At 40.3% G+C, this 20,719-nt stretch overlaps 1 protein-coding gene across 2 annotated transcripts in view; it reads right to left on the reverse strand.

Annotated features, from left to right (window-relative positions):
* The window catches only part of spryd3 (SPRY domain containing 3), a 76,106-nt gene that overhangs the window by 32,826 nt on the left and 22,561 nt on the right, over positions 1-20,719 (reverse strand). Inside the window, exon 7 of one of the 2 annotated variants that reach the window (XM_085260194.1) lies at positions 9,572-9,721. The exons of the other annotated variant lie outside the window; for it this stretch is intronic. Within the exon in view, the coding sequence (XP_085116320.1) occupies positions 9,572-9,721 (150 nt within the window). The remainder of the gene's footprint in view (positions 1-9,571; positions 9,722-20,719) is intronic. 2 annotated transcript variants of the gene reach the window in all.

Below are 20,719 nucleotides of genomic sequence, written 5' to 3' on the forward strand. Positions count from 1 at the left end.
TCGATGAAAATTATCCGCACGGGATAAAAAAATTATACTTTTTAGAGTAAAAGGTCTCAACAGCTGTTGGATGGATTATCAGGGAATTCAATAAAGACATTTGTCATCTTTGTGAACTCAGGTGGCTCGACTGATCATAATTTGTTAGGTCAAAGATTTAATTAATCCAACACTTTGGTTTATAATCAAAAACCTTTGACATGTGGAAAAGTTTGCACATACACGTGCACAGAAAAAGCAACCTCAACTGATGTCATCCACATAGACTGCATATGAAAAATAGATGTAGCCACTGTGACATCATCCACTGGTTTCTGGACTTTGCATTGAAAGAGTGAAAGGTAAAGTTTACAAGATGCTAGTGAGGCTCACTGTGGTGTAAGGTTTGTAGACAGTGACACTGGAGGTGCTAGGATGGACTGGATTAGAAATGAGCATATCAGTGTGGAGTGAAAGGTCTGCGGTGCCGCTGCAGGGGAGGCGGACGCACCTGAGCGGCATCTGCAATCACGCCTCGCCGGCTTAAAGTCTGAACTGGGTTCTGTCTGTCATTTAGGGGGGATTAGCTGGGGGATTCCCATGATGCATTGAGTATTTCCTTTTCAGTCAACTTTCTCACTCAACATGTGTTAACAGACCTCTCGCATTGAATCATACTTGTTATTAATCTCTGGCTCTATTCCACAGCATGTCTTTATCCTGTCTTCCGTCTCTCACCGCAACCGGTCGCACCAGATGGCCCCGCCCCTCCCTGAGCCTGGTTCATTATTGTAGGGTCTACCTTACAATATTCGGTCTTTAAGTGATGACATGATGAATCCTGCTTCCGGGCCCAAACTACTCTGTGTTTAATAAGGCTTTTGTGTTTTTTACATGTTTTAATGCTTTGTATCTTGTTCTATTGAAAGCCCCTAAAAACAGTCAGTGATCACTGTCGGCCTCTCTCAGTTTTTATTACCGCTAATCATTTTAAAGCAGTATATTGATAACTAACCTTGTATTGTGGATGGATTTTCTCAGTTGTTGTCCTGACTGAATTTCAGCCCGTTTACAGCATCCTGCAATGCGATTGCAATTGTACCGAACCTTCGGGAACCCTCACGTTAACTTTTATTGAGTGGAAAAAAGTTAGCGTTCATCCTCCAGCTTCACTGTTTATATTATGCTAACATAGCTAGGGCGATCGTGGCTCAAGAGTTGGCAGCTTGTCTTGTGATCGGAAGGATCACGTAGCACATCACTATATACCAGCTAGCCAAACTTCAGTAACCCTACAAACGTCACTGCTGTTTAGTTTCCTATCTTCATTTATGTTGGAAATGATAGCAGGGCTGTACGTCTTAATTTGGTTCAGAACTCTCTCAGTCAGAACATGGTATATTATATTTATAGCGAGCTAACTTCCTGCTAACTTCTAACGCCGTTAAACTTCATAAATTCGTTTTTTGTGGATGCCTGGATGTTAAATTTAAGTGTTATGCCTGGTAAAGCAGCAACGCTGATCATTTTATTACAGATGAAAGGAAAGAGACAGTTTTTAACTCTCAGTGATGCTGCAGTGATCGTTGGACTTAGGGACCTGCAGCAGAGTTTGGGCCCAGGCACGGCTAATGACGTCAGACTTAAAGACTGACGTCAGCGCCTTGAGGCGACTGTTGTTGTGATTTGGCGCTATATAAATAAACTCAATTGAATTTAATTGAAAGTTGTTGGTGTGTGTTCGTTTGGCGGCTGAAAAGCTGCAGCCATGTCTGTAAGACACAGCAACCAGGAATAAAGAAAGTATGCTGAAAAGCATTAAAATATGGTCGGGTCTACCGTGGATTCATTATAATCAGATGGGCAGCTCAGACCAAGCGCTTTAGAGGCAAAGTTATCAAGGCTGAGGTGGTTTGGACGTGCTGGGGAGGGAAAGTGGGTATAAAGCGGACAAAGGATGTTGAATAGGGAGCTTCCAGGCAAGAAGAAAAGAGTAAGAACATAGAGAGACTTCAAGGATGTCGTGAAGGAGGACTTGCAGAGGGTTGGTGTGACAGACGAGGATACTAGGAACAGAGTGAGATGGAGGCAGATGATTCGCTGTGGTGACCCCTAAAGAAAATTATTGTTTTAGTGCAATTGTTTTAGCTCGAAGTGACCATATTTGGGACGAGTGATCAACTAATGCTTGGAAGATTAGTTAGTAAACTGTAGCCATCAACTGAATGGATGAATTCAATAATAAAAACTGTATTAGAGACTGATTGGGAAGTCTCTATCAAATCATATTAGTCAGATAAAAACTTATTTTGGTTGCTCCCTCTAGATAATCTATTAGAAGGTACCAACAGCACAAATACTTTTAAAGACTCAAACTAGACCACATTAAGGTGTATGAGTTATAAAATTATGTAACGAAAAGCGTTTTAATATGGGAGTCATTATGGATTGATTTGTTTTTGAAGTCAGCCTCAACCAACCAGTTTTTGGCATCTCCCCAATCATTTTTTTTAGCCCTGAAGGTTGATGTTTGGTTATCCAGAAACAGTGTTAAGCTGGCCAAACACTCCATATTCTGGCAGCCTTTTACAAGCAATGTAATGTTTTAAAAAATAATCACAAATTTATGATAATAGGAATATTTTTATTTCCTTTAGAAGGGTGCTGAATTTTTGTTTGGTCATGCAACTTTAGCCTGGATCTCTTAGCGTGACAGTGGGCTGTATTCGCCCCATTTCCTGCTTCACATTTATTTCTTGGATTGCACCTTGGTGTCACATTTAACCTGTGCCAAGAAAACAATCTGAGCAGAGCCTGATAGTGTTTAGTTCCCCTTCATTTTGGCGATGAGTGATAAATGAATGATTTTAGTCACAGTCTTTGTATAATTCAAACTTAGCCAAGAGATAAGCATTATTCTCTTGAGGATGCCCCACTTCTCCAAGTTTCATTAAAACCATCCTATAGTTCTTGTGTAATCCCGTTTACAGTCAGACACATATGAATACATGAAAATGCTCTAAACATATAACAACAGGGAGTCCTGGAGTAGCTGGTTTGGCCTCACGCTGAGCCTTGATATCAACATCAGAGCCAGTCTAGAATACGACATACAGATATATTTAAAAGTTGTTTACTGCACTTTTTAGTGTAAATTAATAAACTATTTAACTTCCTGTGTTAATATTCTCCTACAGCGTTTGCATTCTTACATGTTTTTATCCCCAGTTAGAAACCATCCATAGATATGTACTCTCTCTGCAGTGCTGCAATTTTGGTATTCAATAAGTGATAGTGCCAGTAATCACATGTACACTCCTCTATTGATGACTGGATTAATTAACCAGGTGGTTTACTCTCACAAAACCCAAACTTTTGAAACATGGTCACTACCCCTGTTTGCCTAGAGCAATGCAAAGAACTGTAAGCTCCTGGAAAGAATAATAAACGGTAGACTTGAATCCACAGCATGGAAGAGCAAAAGCCTTCGATATCAGATCCACAGCTGCTATCAGAGCAGCCTGCATTTCCACACTGTGGCAGAGTAAACAAGTCTGAAAAAGTATGACTGGGAAGGTGCGGGCAGAAAGGAAAACCATGTGGAAGCAGATACCCATCACCTACTGCTGCTATCGCACTGACATATCACAGCACTGTCTAAAAATATAACTCAAGCCATGAAGTGCCGCAGATGTGCATGTACGAGTGTTTGCGTGCATACGTGTGTGAAGAAGTCACAGTTTGCGGGAAGGGAAAGTACTGTTTCTGTTTGTACGTGCCTCACCTATAGGGGTTGGACACAGGCTGTGTAGGGAACTAATGCAGGTCTGTTTGTTTAACCCCATGTCATCAGGCTAAAACCTCCAGCTGCCCACATAACAGCAACTGTCTGTCATTAGCCATTGATGTGACTCGAGAGAAGAGAACAACAGCCTATCTGTGTGTATTTGTTTGGGCATGTCCATCACTTTTTATGGATGCAAGTTCAAATGCAAGATGAAATCAGATAAATTGCTAAATTAGCTCTGTTATTGAACGAGTGCCAGAGAGAGTGCATAGCTGATGTTTAGCGTGGCAGCGTATTTTTCATTTAAGACAGGAGTGTGTCGCAAAATTTATAGCTATTTTCCAAAGAAATACCAAATAGTACAATACACTAAAGCCTCTGACTGAGGCAGAGGTAAAAGTCTATTTACAAATACTACTGGAAACTACTGCAAATGGTGCCAAGGAGGCACCAGGAAACCAAAACATCTCCTCTGAGAGAATAGAAAACCAGATATAAGTCAGAGGCAGCAGACCTGTTGGTTTGTGTGAAAGCAGCTGATAAGGGGACAGAATTATATGTTAGTGGAGCTTATTGCAAAGCAAATAAATTACAGATATCGTACTTAAAAGCACCTTTATTTGTCAATACAATCAGAGCTCCCGCTATGCCACTACACAGATAACAGAGGAAATGTTCTGCAGGAATGCATTCAGACTTGCCTTCTGGTGTACCTTGGGGACAAAGTTTGAAAACCTATGTTTTAGACTACTGCATTAAAAGTTTGGGGTCACTTAGAGCAGTTATTGTCTTATTATCAGAAATGTTCATAAGTTAGTTAGTGATTTTTAGTGGAGTATCTACATAGGCCCACTTTCAGGAGCCATCACTTCTGTACTACCTAATGCAGTTTCATGCGTTCAAAGTCAAACTGCTCATGTTGGTACAGCTTGCAATCACTGTGCTGTTATAAGAAGATTTTTTTTTAAAAAAGCTTTCATACAGCGGTTTTCATAAACAAGTTCCAGTTTGGGTTTTATGTGTACCATTTGTTGGGTTTACAACCTGCTTCTCAACTTGTATTTATGCTTGTCTTCATGTCCAGTTCTGCTCTGACGTCTTACACTTCTCTTTCTGCTTTAGTTATCCAACTTACACTGCTCATCAATCAGCTGACTCCCAGCCTAAGAGCTTCCTGTTTCTGTCCAGTGGCCAAGAAACTATTCCACATGCCAATGTACAAAAGAAAAGGACAGACTGAAAGAATATGATGTTCTTCATCTTTAAATCTATCCATTTTAAATAATACCTTTTCATAGTTCAAGTTAACATCTTCAGACATCATTTACATCTTTTTCCATCTAGGCACCGTCCAAAACCCAAAAGATACACAGTTTAATCCACATTCATGAAGGAGCTGCTGCCCAGTATGTCTGAGACTTGTTTACGAGAAAGGGGAAAGTAGAGCAGGAGGCTGAAGATGGATTGTCATCTGTGTTGACGTGGACGCTGTACTGATCTGTTGTTGTAAAGAGAGAGCTGAGAGTGAAAGTGAAGCTTTCAATTTACACTTCAACCCTCAACTAAAGCCAAACACTGCGGGTAGTGACCGAAAGAATGAGATCTTGGATAAAAGTAGTGGAAATGAGATTCCTCCCAAGGCTGTCTAGGCTCAGCCTTAGCGATAGGGTGAGGAACCTGTTCATTGAGGAGGGACTCAGAGTCGAGCTGCCGGGGATGCATCCTGTGCAACTCTTTGTTGAGATGTTTTGGGCATGCTGAACTTGGAGGAGACCCCACAACAAACCCAGAAGATGCTGTGAGATGACGGAGCTTGGCTGGCTTAGCAATGCCTTGTTGTCCCATCGGAAAAGCTGGGTGGCCACAGCTTAGACCCAGATAAGTAGTAGATTTATGAAAGCATAAAATAGTCAAGTTTTAGAAAGTGGAAGTAGTGATTGTTTTAGCATTGTTGCATTATAAACGAATGATTCTTTAAAGCGGAATTTATACTAAGTAGCATCCCTGACACTGTTGTTGCACTGGTTGTGATCAGAGGCCTTGGCACAGTAACTGATCCTTTGTTTTATCCTAAGTTGACCCTGCTAGAAAGAGATTCTTGGAGCAGCACAAAAAACCCGTTAGAAGGACTGCTGCATCACAAGAGGAAAAGGAAGAGCGCTGTTCCCAGGACCTGTTCCCGGGGCACACCAGGACAGAGGAAACCGTTTTATTTCTTGTTTGTGTGTACGAGCGTGTAGGCTTTGCTGTGTGTGTGTAGCTTTATGACTGGGCTGCTGTACATTACCAGAGACTCAATACAAGAGGGTCAAGGGTGAACTGAGAAAACCATCTGTCTTTTTTAAACACTGATGGCTACTCAATCAAATACTTTCCGTTCACTCCTCTGTCATATCCATTTTTCTCTCCCAGCTGCATCTATACTCCCACAGGGTTACCGTCATTTTTTGTAGGATTTTAAGCAGATGGCGGTTGTTTGTTTTTTAAAACATGAGGGCTTTCCTGCTTCGTTTTTTTTCACCTGTGTTTTTCCCTTTCCCTTGATTTTTCTAGCTCTTGACGTTTTACCTAGCTTCCCCACCTTGCCATCTACTCTCTACACTCTTCCACCCCATAATTAATCCTAGATCTCTTTGTCCCACAGCCTAGCAACCGCTGTGTGTACCGGATGAAAAACAACTGTGCTACCAAGCGTATGCATGCTGTACATTCATAAAGACCCTTATCTTCCGTCTTCAGAGGAATGAGAGAGAAAGCAAGGGGGTCATGACAGGTCTAGGAATGGCAGCGGGGTCAAAACAGATCTTAGATTATGAAACACGCTAAACAACAGCATTTACTTTACACACAAAGAACTCAGACTTATCACATAGCCCAAATTCTTCAGACTTTCCCTTTTGCAGGAAACTGGCAATAGTGGCTTAGGGGATTGAAAAATTAACTCCACCCCCGCCTCCTTTTTCGTCTTTTCTTTTGATTTGTTAAGTGTTTTTTTAAAGCTTAAAAAAATTCCCTAAACTTAACGCTTAATAAGGTTTAAAAAAGCGAGAAATGCCAGGCTATAAACATGTTTTTATCTTCTGTTAAATTTTGGCAATGTTAACATATGAGTCTACGGAGACTGGTTCACTTTTGGAGCCATCCTTCAGTGGCCACTGGAGGAACTGCAGTTTTTGGCACTTCCATGCTGGCTTCATTTTTGAGCCAACGTGTGCTTGTTTAGCACATTTGCATGCTAACTTTCACTAATTTGCATTTAACACAGAGTGCAACGCAGGCTAATAGGAATGTTATTAGCTTCAGGGGTATTCTGAAAATCTGCTCGGATAGTGATGCTCAAGTAAAAGTCATAATAATGGATAATACAGGATTCTTGGGGCTGCTGTTGATACCGTAACGTGTATTAAAAAGGGAAAAGCTGCTTTGGCATCGCTCCTGAACTTAGGCTTAAAGCTTTTATACCAAAAACCCTGATTAAACCCAACAAACAAAAGTAATGCAGCCATTTTAAAAAAGGTGAGGGAACCTGAAAGCAAGCAAACTGACTTAAGTAATCGCCGCTCAACCGCTTCCTCACCCAGCACTGTCTGTATGTGTTTACTTACATGTGTGAAACCCGACATTTGTCTGGTTTTATCTTTTTCTGCATATAAAATAATTCTGAAAATATAACAATAATGTCAACTAACATTTTTGACATGTGTATTTGTTGCAAAATCAGTGTTGGCTGAAACAAAAAAAGAGTTCTTATCATCATTTGTGGATTCTGAAATGCTACTAAAATGAAAATTATAATTACTTATTTTGTTACTCCTTGGATCAAAACATTAGTTACTTTCACTGAGTATTGTAGAAACTGTTACAGAACTACTTATTGCACTGATTGTGAAACGAATGAATGAAAGCAATAAACTGTGATACTCCACGCTCTTACCTTTCCAGTCACAAGGCAGGCCCGACCTAACACATACCCTGCTTTATCCCTCTTTTACACTCTACTGGAGATCATAATTTACAAAATGAGCATCATGTTCAGTAACTATAAACCCATCAGAAAAGTGTTTAAAGAGGTCATGGAGAAAAGTAGCATCATTTTCCCATATCATTTTTATGATCTTCCCCCTGCTGGAGATTACAAAGAATGTAGATTTAAGGCATTTTACCCATTGTCTTACACTGCATACCTGATGCCTTTGGTTGAAATATCATTAGGGAAAGGCACTGGATAAACAACTGAGTCATGAAGTCAACTTTTTAACTTCTTTCGAGTTGTCCTATGCCTTTCTTTTGTGAGTAAACAACAGCTTAACAGTAACAGTAGGCCATAAGACAGGCCAACTAAACAAATAGTTGCAGCTTGTGTCTAAAAAATATCTTTAACTTATAAAATTCCCCAATGCTTTCACCTGACAGGCTGATAGGCTTGCAGTACATGTGCAGAAACTCTGCTAATATCACAACGTAGTCCATTTAAACAATTTTATTAATTTGCCAATTTTAAAGAATTCCATAGCTACGAAGGAAACGTGTAAGTGGAGCACGCATATGCTGTCCAAGTCTATTTTTTCCACTCACCTTCTCCTATACATCTGTATAGCTCTATATCTTCCCGTCATCCAGTAAGGTGACCTATGCATCCCCTCGTTTCTCTTCTATATAAATTCCCTGTGAAACCTTGAAAGATGTTATAGAAGTTTCATCTTTTGTTTTTGTTATTAAAAGGAGCCGAGTTTTGACCCTGGGAGAGACAGTGCTGGCAGCTCTCTGTAGACCTTGGCTTTGGCACTTACTAATATTTCACATCCATAACACTCAAGGCTACACTTAAAGGGTGGGGAAAAAACTCACAAATCATTAACCCACATAGATGAAGAAATAGTTCCTGAGTCATCGGAGTTTAATCTTGTCTTTCATGAGGAGGGTTAAAACAGCTCTCTTGAACCTATTACTCCTTTTATTTTAAATCTCTGCAGGTGTGTATTGAAAGGTCTTGACATATTGATCGTAGATTTATTCAATTTCAGCATCTCTTGTCTATCAGTTTCACTATATTCTGCCTGTTTCGTTCTTTAAAGCCGGCCAGCACTCGAAGTGGCAGTGCTAATGCTGAAATTGGAACCGCATGTGCATACTTTGGAAAAAGAAATAGGGGTTCAAACGAGAGTGTTAAAATTTCGTTAATTGTATTTTCCTCTTAAAGGTGTTTCATCTCCCCAAAGTAGGCCATTAAAGAATGGGTAAACTGCTGGATAATGGGAATAAAAATCAATTATAAAGGCACAGTACCAATACATTTACTACTGAACTATGCTCCAAAATCTAAAAACAGTTTTACCAGCTTAGCAACTCATCCTATTTTCTCAATTCACTGGGATCTGCATGTATGTGAAAGAACTTATAAAAGGACAAGAGTGCCGCTGCTCTTCCATCAGGCCAACATTACAACATTCCCAAGACAGGGCCTGAGGAACATTTTGTACATGGTAATTATCTGCCTAGTTCCCAATTCAGGCTTTTGTCAAAGTTTTCCATCATTAGCATGTTTTTACCTCGACCACTTGTCGAACTATGGGGAACGGAAAGGGCGCGTATGAGTGAGTAGAATCCAAGAATAAGTCAGTGGGAGACGTGTTCATGCAGTCCACATGCTCTGAAACCATTAAGCTATGCTTTTTAATATATTACAATGTGGAAAAATAGGCATGGTGGCTAAATGCTGAACACCCCCTCCCCCAAAGAAAAAAGAAAAAAAAGTGAATGTAGGTGTAAAAATGTCAAAAGCTGTTCTTTTCTTAGAAAGCTCACCCTTCTTGCCAAGCCCAGGGCAATGTAGCATTTCTCCCCAGCATCGACTATCTCCACTTCATAGTAATGACAGCGGGTGGTGAGTGGCTGTCGGGCCTGGGCCAAACCCACATCCATAATACTCTTTCCTTTGCCAACATACTCCAAAAGCTGAGAAAGAAAAAAAAAACATGCAGAGAAGAAGAAGAATGGGGGTTAATATGCTGAGAAATAAACAACAGACTCACATTACCAACAAAAGACTGCAGGGTTTCAGACGCCGCGTGATTGGCTCCGTTCTGCAACTAACTGTATTTATGACACAAGTATTAGCCCCTGAATCGTTGTAGTGGTGCAACTAGGGGGAAAAATATAAAGAAATATGCAGCTGAGGTCTACCATTACTTTTGTAATGGTTGTCAAAGGTACAGCTGCAGGCAAGCAGGGAACTGTGGTAATGTTTTCAAAGCACATACATGTAATCTCCATGAAAACGGGCACCCGTTGTTTGTTCAGCTCAGCCACTGCTGTCATTGTGTTTCTCTTACTTTCTCAACTCTTTAAGAGTTTGTATTAATGACCAAGTCCTTGCAGAGGACCACTTCAGCCTCTTTGAATTTATACAGACTTTTAGCTTCAATCGTTTACGTTTCTTAAACCACACCACTGGGTCATTTTTTGGACAAAACACTAACTTGTTCTTAATGAACATTGACCAAAAGGCACAAGATTTTAGACACCTATTCGGCATGAGTCACAGGCATCATATATAGTTTAGTGTAACCAATGCTCTTTTGTGGTTTTCAAATTTCACCATATTTGGTGAACGTGCAATATAATGTCCACCCTGGATGTATTTCAAATAATGTTTGGGTAAGCATTCATGGCCACTGTATAATGAAGTGTTTGGTCATCTTCTGAGGTTTTCTCTGGCAGTACAAAGAGGTTATCAAGGTTTTTTTTTTTTTTTAAATATCGCAGCAATTATTGGTGACTGCCATGAAATTTGGTACTGAATATCCATCGTGTCAAACTGGCAACATATTTGATCCCATAACTTGCTATTGGCACTATAATTGTCTGCTTCATCCTAAATATCATCTATATACATGCATTGAAATATGGTACAAATATTCTTGATTCCACACCAATGAATCCCTTTGATATTAAATATCCAGATTTTACAAAGAGGACACCAGTTTACTCCAGGTTTTGGGTGTTAGGTGAATTTCTGTTAAGGTCCCTCCTGTCCAGTCTTTAGTGTTGTTAGAGAATTGTTTTCTTTGTTTTCACCTGTGCCACTGTTCCTGGACGGTTCATTGTTAGATGGTTTTGGTGAGTCCTTCAGATCTTACGAGAGTTTTCTTCTCCTCACTGATCTTCAAATAAACCTTTGCGTTCTTCAGTGGTCTAGTGCAGCAGTCCCCAACCTTTTTTGCACCACAGACCGGTTTATGTCCGACAATAATTTCACTCACCGGCCTATGAGGTGTCGCGGATAAATACAACAAAATAAAACCAGTACCGGTACCAAAAAAAATACAATTTATTCATAACACACAGGGAAAAAAACCATGGAAATCGAGTTAACAATAAAAACGATTAACAAAATAACGCAAAAAACTGATAAAACCCTGAAAACTATGAATTTCACACTCTCGCGGCCCGGTACCAAACGACTCACGGACCGGTACCGGTGGCCCAGGGGTTGGGGACCACTGGTCTAGTGAACTTCATCGTTCATTGCGAAAGAATCACCGTAAGATGCCCAAGATCGTGTAGTAACATCCCGTTTCCGCTGTGAAAGTTTCATTGGAAGTTCTGCTGAAAGATTTTGCAGGTGCGGAAAGGGCAGATGATCAAGACCCGTGGGAGTTTCATTTTGCACTTCACTGGAAATGTCTCTGCAATCTGAATCTGAATGTCCATATAATCCTCAACTGTACCAGCTCTTGTTGTTTGTGCAGCTTTCGGCTTCTAAATGAATTAACTTTAAAATGGATAAGCATGAAATCCCAACAGGTATTCATCTTTCCCTCAAGATAAATAAAAACTCTACTTATCCCCTAGACTTTCCACTGGTAGGGCTGACAAACAAAACCATGAATGCCTTAGAGGAGACACCGTTCAAAAATGTCTCACCTGTTTCTGTGAAGGCAGGATGGATAGGAAACACAGCTGATCAAGCTTGGGCAGGACCCAGTGTTGTTATAGAGGCCAGGGACTTAATTAACCACGCAACTAGCTGTTACAAGTGTATCCTAAGTGAGTGGGCATTATGATAGATTGACACTTCCAAACCCAGTCAAACCCTCACTGAATCGCCCACAGGGACTATCCTACAAGTACGAACAGCCACTCCAGACTGAAGATCCATTACTTGATGGTAATACAATTACTTTCAATTCTATTTTGGTCTTAAGCATCTAAACAGGTGAAGATGGGTGGGAACAGGTGAGTAGGTGGACAAAGCCTTTAGTCTGAGCAGAGTTTCCATGTCATGTGAGTGAATGTGTGAGCATGTGCGCAATGAAGCATACACCCCCAGGCTGAAAGGCTAGGATGACAGACGAGGTGGGGGTGGACAAAATTACTTCTGCATTAAGCCTCTGTGATTCTGAGCGTGCAACACCACCTGGGTGTGCTACGATTCAGTAGCCAGCCACTTAAAACGACACACCTGGTGGGAAAAGCTATTCAACATGTATGTCAAAAAAGTCAAGTGTCTCAATTAAGTTATTACAATTTTTTTCTCTGTGTTATTTGCTGTTGCTTAGCGATCTGTCAAACTGAAAATGATTCAGAAATGGAGCTGAGGCAATCGAAGGCGATTAAACTGGTTGAATAGGACTGTACTTGTGTAGTTCATGTAGTTACACGCATTTTATTAACAGACATAAAAACCAAGAGTTATTGCAGCATTCCAAGTATGCAGAGACTAAGGAAACCACACAACCAATATCAGATTGTTATATGAGATAACCAATGTAATAGATTGCAGGATATTGATTTCAAGATCTTTTTATAGTGCTAACGATCACTACCTAGGACTTACTTTTCTTATGGGACATACAGTCGACTCTCTGCCAAAAAAACTAAGTACACCTCATGATTCGACCAGTCAGTGGACACATCGATCACTGGTTGAGGACTGTGATATCAGCATAGTGCCATGAACATTTACACTTCATTCGCTGCAGTCTTTTCCTGGCTGCTCAGAAAAAGTTATAGAAATCACAGATTCAATGATGGGAGAGGAATCGAACAAGCAGAAACAGGACAAAAAAATATCAGTAGTGAAGATTTTTCCACAGTTTTATGCAGAACCCATGTTTTCCAACTGCTGCAGCAATTTCCCCCTGTGCCATCTGGGAATCCCAGCACTCGCTCTCTTTGATGTAGGATGTAAAAATGCCAGTGGAGACCAACCTGCTCACAGACCTGTGCCTGAAGCCCAGCCACAAGCTGAAATAAATTTTTGGTCCCCACTGCCATACACAAGGACAGCCACAGCAAGCATTCAGTTTTGGGGGCTACCTGGGGATAAATACCCACTGCAGAAGTCCTGCACACAAGGTTTTTCCTATATATTGGATAAATGTGCTGCCCACCAAAGACGTTTTGGCTGTCCCCCAAAGGAAAATTACCAGGACTGTGATTTTAAACAAGTTAAACAACTGGGGATGAATTTGCCCTAAGTGAGCTAATACAGACAATCTTTGGGCCAATCGCCCCTACGTGCTTAGTCAATCCGCCAAAGGCCTATTTTGAGTCAGGAAAAACCCTGACATACCTTCCATGAGTTTTTCTGTATGCAGAAAATCTGAAGTGATTTAATAGCCAGCCAGCAGTTGGTAATGTAACATCCCATCATCTTCTTGTCTTTTATTTCTTGCAGTCTTCTCCATATTGCTTTGCTGTGTGATAGATGCCTAGTAGTGGCAACAAATATTTCCTCTTTTGTTCTGCAGAATCAGCATCAAGTGATATTTGCTTGGTTTTATGCCAATTTTTTAAAGTTACTATATTACATACATGGAAATGTTAACTAGTATTTAGACTTTAAGGCTATTTTTTGTTGTTTCATTGATAGGGTCACCATCCCAGTCCTAGTATTTCCAACTTGTGTTTGTTGTTGTTTTTGTTGAATTTTACCATCTCTACTAGTGTTTTTAAATTCGATTAGATTTTTAAATGCAGAGTCTGACACTTGGTGCAATTTTCGACATCACCAATTAAAGTGTACATGTTCTGTCTTCACTAAAAAAAATTATTTTTTAAAAAAAAAAATCTGCTTTTGAGTGATCAACAAACAGGATTTCTGACATCACAAATACAGTGGATACCAATTATGGTCAAACATCATCTTTTGCGCCCAGCAATTACCTTTTTATGTTATTCTTATATTCTGGAAATATTGTTGCACAAAAAACATATTTTTGTATGCTTTAATACTCATTATTAACTAATGTCTGCTTATAGTTTGACAATACTGTTAAGCGCTAACTGTAACTGTCTGCAGAAATGTGTGTGTAATGTGTGTTTGTCAACATTTTAACAGCACAGTATGTGCCTGAGTAGCAGAAAATATTAAGATTAAACGCAAACTTAATCTGTAGTGCTACTTTTTCTGCTTAACATCTATAAGTTTTTATACTTTTGAGTGATTTGCAATCAACAGAGAAGCAGTAACTGCAGATTGTTCGCCGTATTAAAGGCTGAATAGTTTCTTCTCCCTTTCACAAAGGAAATCTCCACAGTAACCGGTGCCAAAGCCTCATTTGTTTAGTCTTTGTAATACCGTGTTGATTAATTGTTCATGGATAGCTTTCAACATTAGCCTCCACCTTAACCTGCTGCAGTTCATGCCTGGACAGCTGCTTCTCCTTTGGGAGAGGAGGAAAGAGTTTCGGTGTGATGAGCACTCAGTCACACCTCTTTTTGCTTCTTGCTGCTGAGTAATGGAAGGAGGAGAGAGACAAGCGGGCAGAAAAAGAGAGATGTAGCCTTGAGCAAAGCATGCCTCACTGAGACAGCTGACAGCCTCCCTCTCCCTTTCTTTTTTCTTGCTATCTCACTCCTATAATTCTAAGCGGTGAGAATGGTAATGTTGGTGTGCAAGGCCATGTTTTGTTGAGTTGCTGCCTGGGAAACAGATGTAACACCCAGACATTGGTCTTGCCAGCTTCCTGTCACAGCTAACAGGGAAACTTAAGTAGAAGGTGAAAATGAAATTAGGAGACTGCTTCTTTATCATGTGAATCAAATCTGAAGACCAAATTTTAACCCGATTAAACACAACACCTGTGTGATCTCAGTATCCGTCAAAATAGAAAGCAAAGCAGATGACAGACCGACAAACCAGCACACTTCTGCCATGTTTTTAATTTACTTAGTGGTTTTATGTAGGCTGTCAGAGCAAAACAGAAATACACAGTCAACAAAAGCGATTCACGACTCCCTGAGTTTGAGAACAGAAGTCTGCAGATGAGAGGATTGGTAAGCCTAACAATACTGCAATATTCCACATATGTCAGTGATATTTAAAGTAAGATTTGATTTTTCGCTTCAAACTGCTCACTCATCCAAGTGACTTCTTTTTCTCCCACTGAAAACGCTACGTCCAGATGAACAGAATCAACTCTTTGGGATTTCCTTACCTTAATGATTGAGCATGCATCAAGACTCTTCAAAGAAGAGCTCTGTTGGGTAAAACACTTTAATCACCAAAGCAATGCTCTGTGATGTTGTTAACTGCTACAAAAAGTTAAAACAGCCCTGATACTGTCAACACAGTTTGATCACCTGCTGAAACATCCTTACTACTTCTTTGGGTTTTCACTGCATTTATGTATTTTATTCTTTTCATTCTGAACATGTTTTTCCTGGATTTGTTTGCTTTTCTTTTTATTGCATATGCGCTAACTTATGGACATCACGATGGTGCAGTGTTTAGTACTGTCACCTATATGAATGTAGGGTGACCAGATGATCGGGTCTTCCCAGAAAGTGACATGTAACTCCCATTGCACCCTCTTGGACTGCAGGTAGCAATGGAAGTTCTGCAGCATGCTAACTGAAGCGTGCTACAGGCAGAGAACCCATTCATGTGCCACTACACCGAGGCTGGAAAGTCCTGCTTGCATTACTTCAATAAATTTAGTTGGAAACAGTGTAATATGATAAAAGGCTAAAAGCTTAGGTTAGTTCCATTTTTATTTATAATGAAGATTTAATTACGGTGGCACATATACAAGGGGCAATTACAATAAATACATATAAATCATTTGGAATCAGCTAAATTGTTATTTTAAAACATTATCAATATCTGAGCATCTCCATTTCTCATTGTTTCACCTTCTTTTTTGTGCCCTCTTACTCTCTTCTTCTGTTCATGATCCTTCTTAAAATAAATCCTCGCCATTTGTGTGCTTAAAAACTAAAAAAATATGGACATAGAAAGTTGACTGATCCAGGCCAAAAGTGGCACCCTGGTTTGGAAAATATATGAGCTGGCCTTGTCCTTGGAACAGAGGCTGTGATTCCCTGCTCTAATTCATCTCTCACTTGGGTTGGATGGCCTCCAGTAGCTAAATCTGACTTGTCCATCAGTCACTTTTTTAATGCATGAGGTATCCCAGATGAAAACTACTGCCATTATGCTGCAGCTGGTCACAGCCACTCTGTCATTGCTGCTTTTTAATGGGCTTCCAGCCAACAGATTATGAGTACTGAATGCAGCCACTGATACGGAACACAGTTAAAAGATACTCTGTCTTCTTCATGTCATGACTCTGTTTACATTACAAGCACAACGCACCACTTTACCTAGGAATAAATTACCTGAACAAAATTACTACAACGTACTACAACCTACTCATTAGAAAGCACTGCAAACATGCCCAAACAACGCTTAGAGCAGGTTTCCCGCTCAATCTGAAAAAATATCTTGTTTGCATTTTTGCAGAAAAACATCTCATGAACGTTCCTTTAGGACAAACTTTTTTTCTTTTTTTTCAAACCGCCTTCAGAAGTTCACTTGGCACCAACTATATGCAAAATCTAAACGCAACCTATAATTACCACAAAACTGACAACAAGCGAGGTGAAGAAATGTGAACATTTACCGTCAGAAGACAAGATGATATTTGCCTGGGTGCATGCAGAATGCCTAAAGGCAACATGCCCACCTGCAGTAACACCCAAGACAGTGAGAGAGTACGCATGAAACCTGAACACAAACCACAAGTTATTTCATGAAACAAGACAGGAAAACAATAGGCACACGCAGTGATTTGACGGTTCAATCAATCAGTCATCCCTGAGAATATTCAGCTGAAACCTTTGCGAGCAAAGACCCACATTGTTGCCCTTCACTGACACCTCATTGCTCACTGGCCACGCGGAGCTTTTCGTCACCTTTTAATACACTCCATTTATTATCACCATTACCACTGCTGAGAAGATGTTGCCCAAATTAACTCGGGGCTCCAGTGCCAGCAGGTATTGCCACCAGTGCTGATTTATCTGGACAAAGTCGTAAAAAGTTAACAGTTTCACAGGATGGTTGCCTCTGCCAGAACCCCCCCCCTCCCCCCAAAAAAACCCTCAACATTACTCTTGGGTAAGGAATAAATAGCGCCCGAGAGAGGATGCCATGAAAAGATGGCAACACATATAGGTTTAGAATAATGAATTCTTAGTGCTAACACTTCATGCTGCCAGACTGCTGCTGTATGTTTGAAACAAGAGCACAATTCAGAGCAATGAGGAAGGTGTTTTATAACAGGATGAGGATCCAAGTCAACACTATTGTCCAAAGACTACACCTTTTCAAGGTCTAAGCCAAACTGTATTCCCCAAGAATATTTCAAGAGAAATAGATTTACTAACATAAATGCATATATAGGAAACATTTGCACTTGAAATCTGCAAATGCGTTAGGCTGCCCTCTAGGTACATTTCATATTTTTAGGTTATCAGTAAGTACAGAAGCATTACTGCAAAGCAATACTTGCAAATGCAAACATTCAAACACATTTTCTCGCTTATGAGTTTAGTTCAGCTAAACTTCATTACTTTCAGATGAGTGAAAAATTTAAAGAAAAACCAACGTAAATTGCTCAGGCCATGTGACAAGGCACAAGACACCTCCACAATCTTTAGTGGAATTTGGCACGTCTCTGGAGCTCAACTACCGGGATTAACACCACCTGTCCAAAAGATATCTCCTGATCTGGTGCGTTGATGATGTGATGGAAAGCACTGTTTAAAACATCAGTGCAGAACAAAGCACAGGTGTTTAAGTGGGTTTAAGATGTGATGACTACAAAAGCCACCGCAGGATGGAAATATCCCCATCTAAAGGACACAAGGGGTCATTGAATGGTTTGATTGATGTGAAAATGACGTGAATTGTACAGCATTTAGATCAAGCGAGATATGCTATGTATGTTTTGTTACATCTTTTCATTAAATAAACTATTGATTTTAAAATCCTTCTCCTCATGCGTAATGTTCTGAATTATCCTCAAGACGTTACAGTATTATATTGCCCCGATAGAGCACTTGACTCTCAGACTGCAGGCTTACACGTGGTTCCTAACATATCCAAAACTACAACAGCAGGCAGACCCTTCAAGCTGTCGCATCAGCTCCTACTTTGGATTCAGGAGACAGAGACTACCTCTAATTTTAAGGTAAAGCTCTAAACTTTACATTTTGATAAAGGTCTCTCATTAGAACATGAACCATTCCTTAGTTATGCTGCTATAGGCTCAAGCTACTGGAGAATTTCCCATGATGCACCTTCTGTATATATCTTGTTTCATCTCATATGTTTATATACCACATGCTATCAGATTTGATCAGAGTTTTGTTCTTCTCTCTCTGTTCTCTCCCTTTGTCTTCGCTTTCCCTTACCATCCAACCAGCTGCAGCATATGGCTGTGCCTTCCTGAAAATGGATCTGCTGGTGGTGTTTTCCTGTTACAACAAAATCCTCTTTCCCATTGTTGGCAATTTTTTTGCTCACAGTGAATTGTTTGGTTGTTGGAGTTTTCTCTGTAGCACTACAGTGTTCTTACCTTACATTATAAAGCGCTTTGAGACGACCGTTGTGAATATGGTGATGACTGGCCAGCCACAACATTAAAATAACCTGCCTAATAATGCGCACATCCCTCTTTGTGCCAAAAACAGACTCTTCAGGACACTGATGTGGGATTTCTGCAGTGTTCTGTAAAGTCTGGAACCAGGACTTTAAGGTGTGGTGGGGTGGGATACTGATCTGGCTTTGTGGCACTTCCGGCAGGTTCATGATCAGATAAAGATTTCAAGAGTTTTCGAGGCCAGGTCAAAACATTGGGTTCAGGGATGTAGCACTGCCTTGTAAAACAGATGAAGAACGACCTTTTGAAAGAAGGATCCCATCCCGCTAGAAGAGTTTCATAGATTCAGAAAATCAGTGCCGCACTGAAGCTGTTCTGGCAACATTTGACGGACCAACGCCTTACTAAGACATCTTTTGTTGGCTTTTCCTTCCATTTGACACCCATCTCTAACTCATAATCATCTACAACATCCTGTGGGTCAGCTATAAATCCAGCTGGGTTATCTTGTGTGAAGAGGCTTCACTCTGCCCAGCCTGGATTAAGTTATTCATAGTTTCCTCTTTTCTCACGCTGATCAGTTCAAAGAATGGGAGGCGATCATGATGGTGCCATCATCAGGTTGCAACTACAACAACTTGATGGGAAAGTTGTGAACTTTCATCAAGGAGCAGTGTCATGGTGGCGATTCATGACTATTGTTCCCAGAGGAAGGAAGGAAGGAAGCAGGCAACCTTTGAGGGGCGTTGGTATTACAGCTGGCTCTGGCAAGTGGAAAAGGTAAAACAAGGAATGGAGCAGCGATGGAGGACAGTGGTTCACATTCACATACACTTTGCTGCGTGGCAGACGAGGAGATGCTCCTGTGAGGATACTGCAGTTTGTCGACAAGTTTGTTTGCTTTTGAAAAACTTCTGTGCACTAATACAGCGCAAAAAAATGCCGGCCTGAATATTTTTCCAATTTCTACATGTCGGGGAGTGGTGGAGGGAGATATGGGCTGTGAGGGGGTGACGGTACACTTGGGAAAACCGATAACTGTAGACTCAGGTGCTGTCCACTTACTTGTCGGCCCGCTCATCCGCAGCTGAGGGGATTAAGCTGGTGGGCACAGTGACTGCTGTGACAACAGGAGGCAGGGGATTGGAGGCTCATGTTCGCATTGAGCCGCACGTACGCAGTGGAAAGCCAGCCAAATGCCTCCTCTCAAGAAAAAACAGCAGAGCAGAAGCATGGTGGCGAGCGAAAAAACATCATTCATGTAGAGTATTAAACATGTTGTGTTTGCCTAAGACACCAGCTGCTGACAGTCAAGAGAAAGGTAGAAAAAAATAAATCTCCCGATGTATGTGTGAGAACTTGAGATCACTTTCAAAGGTACATTAAATTTACCAGTGTAAAACAGGAACCCTGAAGCTAAACAATCAATCAAGCCTTTTCTCAACAGCGGTAAGGGCCCGAGCCGGTGCTTGAAACAGCTGTTTTCATTTGTTAATGTCAGGTAATCCAATCACTTTCACACCTCCATTAACCCACAGGGAAAAGAAACTAAAAGGTTTATGCTGAATGTTTGTCTCATAATACGATTTAGTCGTGACAGAAGACCATCATTAAACAAAGTTATGAGAATTAAGAATGAATCAAGTAAATATTATATTATTTGAGAGAAGAAGAGAAAATGTAGAGACTCACTACCTTTCACAGTAAATCAGAAATCTGACATGTATAAAAAATATTATTATTTTATTAATATTAATTATCTGGTACTGGAGGCAACACTTTTCTATTTCATTGTTCCCATATTAACTTTTACTTGAACAGGTTGAACAGATATATTTGGCTTTTTTTTTTTTCAATTTTATTTCTCATCTTGCTAAAAGAAAAATACCCTCTGCAATCAGTTTACTAGCAACCTTTGCTTTTATTTTAAAAGCTCCCTGATAACCAGCTAGTTCTGTGGGTTAGAGATGACCAATATTATTCACGTCACCTGCTAGTGGTTTAAAATATAGGTTTAAATAGGGAGTACTTTCAGTCAAGGCATTAAAGGAAAACTGTA

The sequence above is a fragment of the Mchenga conophoros genome, linkage group LG20, assembly GCF_057382185.1.
Source record: "Mchenga conophoros isolate Kocher_MC1m ecotype Shallow Benthic linkage group LG20, M_conophoros_male_GT1.1, whole genome shotgun sequence".
NCBI classification, from domain to species: domain Eukaryota; kingdom Metazoa; phylum Chordata; class Actinopteri; order Cichliformes; family Cichlidae; genus Mchenga; species Mchenga conophoros.